Below are 6,730 nucleotides of genomic sequence, written 5' to 3' on the forward strand. Positions count from 1 at the left end.
GACGTATATGATGATGTTTCGGCTTAAGTGGGTGATTAGGAAAACAATACTGTCGACTTGGCAAATACTCCTCAATAAGGACTTTCAAGTAGGCCATCTGGCTAGTTGCAATGGCAGGAGCACAAACAATTTCAACTTTTTGCCTTAGCTGCAACATAAATTGCCAAACTTCATTTTCAACTGGATTTTAAATTTTGTCCCCAATCAAGAGAGGCAGAAGTCTAAGGAAACACCAATTCTGGACAGCATGTCCACTCAATTTCTCACTTCCTGGATTCATTTCGCATGGCTTATTGCTGGCGTCATTGCCAAGGTACCTGAAGTGATTAAGCTGTCCATTCAGTTCTCTATACGTGAAGAATTTCTGATTTGTGACAAAATGACTTGGGTATAGAGCTAAGTCATATGCGACGATACCCTAAAATAAGTCATGGCCCAGACAAGGAGGCAGACCAAGTTGGCACACATGGAAGTGGGTTAATTTGATAAATTTGGAATCAAATCAAATTTAATTCCCAGTGACAGTTTTGATGTACTTACGTTATGCTGCATGCTGTGCTGCACGCTGTCTTTGTATGATGCAATTGTTTTCTTTTCACCTGTTGTGAAGGGAGATGACAAAAATTGAGCATGGCCAACAGTACATAATAGAGCCCGACCGATGCCAGATTTTTGGGTCCGGTGCCAATCCTGATTTTGGAGAGTCCTAGCCCACCGATTACTGATGTTTTGACCGATATTTTGTCAAAAAGTGCAACATTTTCAAATCAATTTGAAAAACGTATATTTTCAGAACATTAAACTTATAAGCAAACAAATAAAAATAAAAATAAACACACAAAACTTTTTAGATAAAAAAAGTAAAAGATGATATTAAATTAAATATTGTAAACACCTCACAGCTAGACCAATGAGGGTTTGTAGCTGGAGGGGAAGGCACCGCGTGTTCTCCCTTGGCTGGTGTGATTCAAAACCGGAGATGTTAGTTATGTTTCCTCTGTTCGTAAGAACAGGGCACAATTATAATTAAGAATGCACTGGTTCCGTTGCCACGGGTTAGATATGAAGGCGCTGCTTCATATCCCGCTTAAAACTGGCCCGAAACGGATCAGTAGCATTCAGGTTACTCTCCGTTCGCAAACGGGGCTATGCTGTCATCAGAGATATATCCGATCTGTCGCCGGACTGTCAATATCCCAATGGGAGCATCAGAATATTCACAAATGCGCGGAACAACACATCAAATATATCCATGACCACAGCAAGAAAGCGTAACAGTTACTAGGTTTTACCCTCGTGATAATCTGACTCCATATTAATTAATAAGTTATGTTCCAAATTAGAATTTAGGCTTGATTTAGAATGGAACTCAGTTCGTCTGAAGTTCTACACCGAGGGTCAACGCAGTTTCACCCGGTACGCACCGCGGATGCGCCCGTAACGACAATTTAACTAGCTGTTTGCAGACGACACAGCGGTTGTGAGATTTCCCTCATGGGGAGTATAACCTAATTAGGGTTCAGGGACTCCGAAAGGGCCAATATTGGTCATCCCAGGATCAACTTGGTTCTGCTGACGGTCCCGCCTTAACTGAAAACTTGGTGATCAAACAGTCCAACGGGCAGTTCCCTAGTCATAATTGGGGGAAACCGACTTAGAGGGCTGTTACAAGAACGAAACATTGACCAAGACCACAAAAATCAAGTCATTAACAGTTTTAATGTCAGGTAGGTTATACACTTAAAATAGTCAATTTGTAGTTACAGAATTTAGAAAATAGTCTAACAATCAAAGATAAAGATGAGCATACCTGACAGCAGTCTACACACAGAAAGAGTCCTGTGTGGGAAGTCTGATTGCAGACTCCCAGAGGGCCCTGTTCCTCTCCTATAAGAACCCAGCGCAGGCAGGTGGATGTCGCCACAAAAGGCTCATAAAACCATAAATTTACTTGGAGGGGAATATTGGAATTTGGTTCAGACAGGATCAGACAGATGGAATTACTAGGAGGAGTGTCCCAAAAATACAGTTTACTTCCAAATTTATAAAAATAGATTTTCTATAGGTTTGCTGGTTTTAAAACCTAAACCAGAGCATCACTCGCACAGAGACCATAAAAACCATACCAAATATGAATATTTGTTCTTGTGATTGTCATGAAAACTCTGAAAAACATGAAATAACTGAGAGTTGGCAGTTGGTTCATGTAAGAGATTGTACAATGTCTTTCCACAGTGTATCAAGATTGCATAGTGTAGTGTAGCAATGTATTCAACCCAAATCTGGATTTATTTCCTAACAAAAAGCGTGCTTGAGTAAATTTCTTTCCTTATGAAGGTAGGGAGACAAGTTACCCAGTGATACCAGGTGAGGGCACTTTGGCTGTCCCTCAACTGTCCTGAGCAATTTGCCCCATTTCTATCATGTGATTTTATTACTTGCCATCTGAAACCTCCAGGACGTTGGGGTAATTTTAGAATTGCTTTCCCGTAGAAAAGAGGTGTCACCTGTTAACTGTCGCAAAACCAGATGCCAAGGTCTTACGGGCCACTCTGTCCCGACAATATCAGACACTGCACCTGGCGAATTGCTTTACGACAGTCAGAGAGGAAATTCCACTCTATGCCTGTTCCCGTGGGCCTTACAATATATATATTAACACCATATTTAAGTGTGAAATCAAAATAACTCCACACCTTGCTTTTACTCCTTTCTTTTCCAACATCTATAAAAAAGTAATGTAAAAAAACCCTTTTCCAGTTTCAAACATGTATTTTTATGAATATAATTATTATTATTGTTGTTGTTATTATTAATTTGTTATTATTATTTCTTAGTATCTATTCTCAGTACATTAATTATATTTTCTTATTTTATTAATACTAAGACTATCTAACGAGCTTCCCTGTCCATAAGAATTAGGCGGTGAAAATAACTACAATGCGCTCTGACGCATGACTAGATGACACATTCGCTCGCAATAACGCATTAGCTATGACACAGCCTCATTATTTCTTATTATATATTCTCAGTAAGTTAAATTAATTATATTTTCTTATTGTATTTCTACTACATGATCTCAAAGAGTAAGACATTATCTAGCGGAGCTAAAGAGTGAATCAAGTGTAACGTTAGATGAAATTAAATTGACTGGATGAAATACGTGGGAAAAAAAACTACAATGCACTTTCGTGCAGGTTACCCGCGCTAACTGTTGGTTGATTCACTTCTCCAACAGCAATCCTTCTCTCATGTTATCACGACAAAGCTAGATAACATGGCTTAAAATGATTCATGTTAGAAGTGTTTTATGTGCGTTTTTACTGTCTGGTTAGCTTGCTACGATGACGCGTGACAAGATGACACTCGCTTGCAATCACGCCTTGGCTATTTACACAACATCATATAGTAGCCAATATCATTATCTCAGATAAAAAAAAAAAAACAAATGTGTGAAACATTCAATCACCATTTTATTTTGGTTGGTTATTTATTTGAGAATACAACGATGTCCTCTGGAAATGTAGATCCTACACTGCTTATGTGCTCACTTCCAGTTCATAAAGGCTTGCTAGCTTGCTAAAGTGAACCAAATATGTTAGCTAGCTCGCTCGTTTGATAATGAGGATTGATAAACATAGTGGTCGTATAATCGCATTTAATTAAAAACTTTCACTAAATATACATACCTTTATTGCCGCAACCGAATCTGTGCAGACAAGTCTTGCAGTGGAGAATATTGGATGAGGCACGAGTAACAAACGTCTTATTAGAGAAGTAGCGCGTCAGCTGCTGCAGTTCACACTTGTATTAGAGCTCCCTCTACTGGATAATTCTAGTAAATAGCAATTACAACTTTCGAACAGACAAGTACAGATAAATAATCATTGTTTTTTTTTTTTTGTTTATTATACTTATTAAAAAATCGGGGCACATCGGCGGCATAACTGCCGATCCAGATGTGGTCAAAAAAGTCAAATAATGGCCGATATAACGGCCATACCGATGAAGTTTTCACTAAAGCCACTCTGTGATCCCAGATTATCTCCAGCTATGGCACACAATGTTCCTCGGTACACATGTCCATCAGGTAAGACTATACCATTTAAATCAAAGTAGCGGATTTACCACGTCAAAAGCATCCTGGTACAATACCAGACCAAGAGATTTCTCCTACTTCTTAAACAGTACATTTGCTGCCACATCGCTACCATCCCAGATGTCTTCCAAGACATCTCTTGATCTAGACAAAGACTGTATCTCTTGTTTGTAGCTATGTGTTTGCTGCTTGACCGACTGACACCGAAAGAGTGATCGAAGTGTATCTTTTAACGGAATGTATTGAGCAAAACATTCCTTCCCTGAATCGTTCTTTCCAAGATAAAGTGGGACTGGCTCAATGTATCTAAACTGATTTTTAAAAACTGTTTTTTGTCTTTGATCAGTTTTCAAGGTACCAGTGTTGCATGCCCGAAACAAATCCTCGGATTTAAGAACCTCTATGACATTCTCTTTCTCATTGTCAGTGATATCCAATGATACCAGCTTTTCGTCCAACTTATGAAGTAAATGAGACTGACTGATATCATGCACTGCTTGAAAATCCTCAATAATAGACTGTATGACTGATGCTGGCAGTAAAAGTTTTGCCTGCAACTTTAAATAAAAGAAAGCCAAATTGTTCAAGAAAAGGGATTCATCTGCTCTCTCTGGCAGCACCGCTGCTTGGTCTCCCTCATTATCATCAGTCAAATCCCCCTCCAACACTGAAACACCCTCAACTTGTTCATTGGTTGCCGTTAGTCTCGTCTCTGTTCCTACTGTTACATGGCCCAGAAGACTGGATACTGTACAAGACTTGTGTACTGTGGAAAAATTAGAAATAAAGGAAGAGACGACTGAAAACGTTCTCCCACACTGACGAAATGGACAAGAAACTGCCCTGCGCTCTCCGATATGAGATTTCAAATGAGAGTTTAAACTGGATAAATCATTGCATCTAACATTGCAAAATTCTACATGACAAGATACACACTCGATTGCAGTTACCTGTGCTCTCCTCTTATCTTTATGCTCTCGATATACATGACATTCCAACCGCGTCATGTTTCTGAACGAACGGGTGCAATCAAAGAAGGCGCATTTAAACGACGCGGCTGGAAGACTCGCATGTACTTTCACATGCCTAACAAACGCATACTTCGTTAAGCATTGGTGACCACAATACTGACACGGAAACATGCTTTCATACTAAGCTATCGCTGGCGAATGATTGGCCGTTATGATACTAACTAGTTTAATGAATTCGAAACGCACGTAGCCTACCTGCGCAATCCGGCGACACTCTAGCCAGCTGCAACAAAAAATACTCGAAATACAGGGTTGCCTTGGAAAAGAACAAGAAAATTAATGTGAAATACAGATCAACGTATTCTGTTGGAAATCAAAAACGAACAAATTGTGATATAATTACTTTTAAATTCGCGTAGCCTATTAGGTGTGACACTCGAAACTTGGCATTGCTTTGTTAGCAAATTCCCTGCCGCCACTACTAACCAACGGCTTCCCAATATGCATTGCAATTTCCAGTTAATTACTGCAAATTCAAACGGTGTTATGCAGTTAAGAGCAAAACGCCCACAATGCTGTTCTGTCTTCAGCAATGTGCCGTATATCAATAAAACAGCAGGTTACTGTAGGAATTTCCCTGCAATTTCACATCAATTTCATGCCGTGTACCAACAATGACAATATGAGTTTGCTTTTATATTTATTGATTTTTATAGATTTAATCAGCTGGAAGTGAAATGTTCTTCTGCGGGCGTTTGGGCATATTATCTTACCGTTGTCAAGCAAAACTGGTTCGTAGTTCTAATTGGACCGTCGTTATGCATGCACTCTGGTTTGTAGTTCTATTTGCACCATTAAGTAAAAACCTCTGGTCGTAAGTTCTATGAAAACAATGATTTTATCAAGAAAAAGTAGTTCCTTCCCGTTTCATACCATGCAATTTGTTGTGTTCAATAATAGATGTTACAGGTTGTGTATTGACCACTAGGAGGCACTGTATTACTTTCCCGAGAGTAGTTGGAAGACTACCCTAGTAAGGATGTGACATGGGGGGAAAGTGTGTTGACGAGGAGGGATTGGGTTAAAATGCATACAGTCCTGCTCTTGAGTAGCCTAAAGCTAATTCTGATGCTCCCTGCTTGCCACAAAAGCCTCCTGATTCTGCAACACAACAACATAATAAAAACACCATATGTAAACCATGTGACAACCAAATTCATCTGCCTAGCACGGTCACGCTTTTTAAATGGTGTGTTCGCGCAGTGTAGACAGCGTCTTTCTAAAACGGATTTTGAATCTGACCAAATGCAAACCTGTACTCGGCCACAGATGGGCGCGTCATCTGTTTCAAATACATTTGATTATGCTATTAGCAATCTCATAAATCCAAATTCCCCAGACAGAAATAATTAACCAGTGAAATAATTGAAGCCATTGGAACCATTGAAAACATTAATAAACCAATTTAAAATAGATGGAAAACAAAATAAATATCATGAATACAATAATATCATATGCATTTAACAGACATTTTTGATTGTCATAGGAATACATGCAACTGGAGAAAATTTTTGGTTCATTCAAAATCATCAAGAAACCCATTTCCTTACCTTTCATCAAGCTGCTAAACACAACCATGAACTTGCCTCAACCCTCAGAC

The 6,730-nt window shown here is 39.1% G+C and overlaps 1 protein-coding gene across 2 annotated transcripts; it reads right to left on the reverse strand.

Moving 5' to 3' along the window:
• Nucleotides 1-7: 7 nt before the first annotated feature.
• LOC135259570 (uncharacterized) lies at nt 8-5,915 on the reverse strand. 2 transcript variants are annotated; one of them, XM_064344083.1, is made up of 3 exons: nt 5,474-5,915; nt 3,690-5,386; nt 8-599 (listed from the first exon to the last, which is right to left on the reverse strand). In XM_064344083.1, the coding sequence occupies exon 2, from the start codon at nt 5,239-5,241 to the stop codon at nt 4,174-4,176; it is 1,068 nt and encodes a 355-aa protein (XP_064200153.1). In that variant the 5' UTR covers nt 5,242-5,386; nt 5,474-5,915; the 3' UTR covers nt 8-599; nt 3,690-4,173. The 2 variants fall into 2 exon arrangements, with proteins under 2 accessions (XP_064200153.1, XP_064200152.1); XM_064344082.1 differs by having other exon boundaries at nt 3,690-5,915.
• Between the last annotated feature and the right edge of the window lie 815 nt (nt 5,916-6,730).

The sequence above is a fragment of the Anguilla rostrata genome, chromosome 7 (assembly GCF_018555375.3).
Source record: "Anguilla rostrata isolate EN2019 chromosome 7, ASM1855537v3, whole genome shotgun sequence".
Taxonomy (NCBI): Eukaryota; Metazoa; Chordata; class Actinopteri; order Anguilliformes; family Anguillidae; genus Anguilla; species Anguilla rostrata.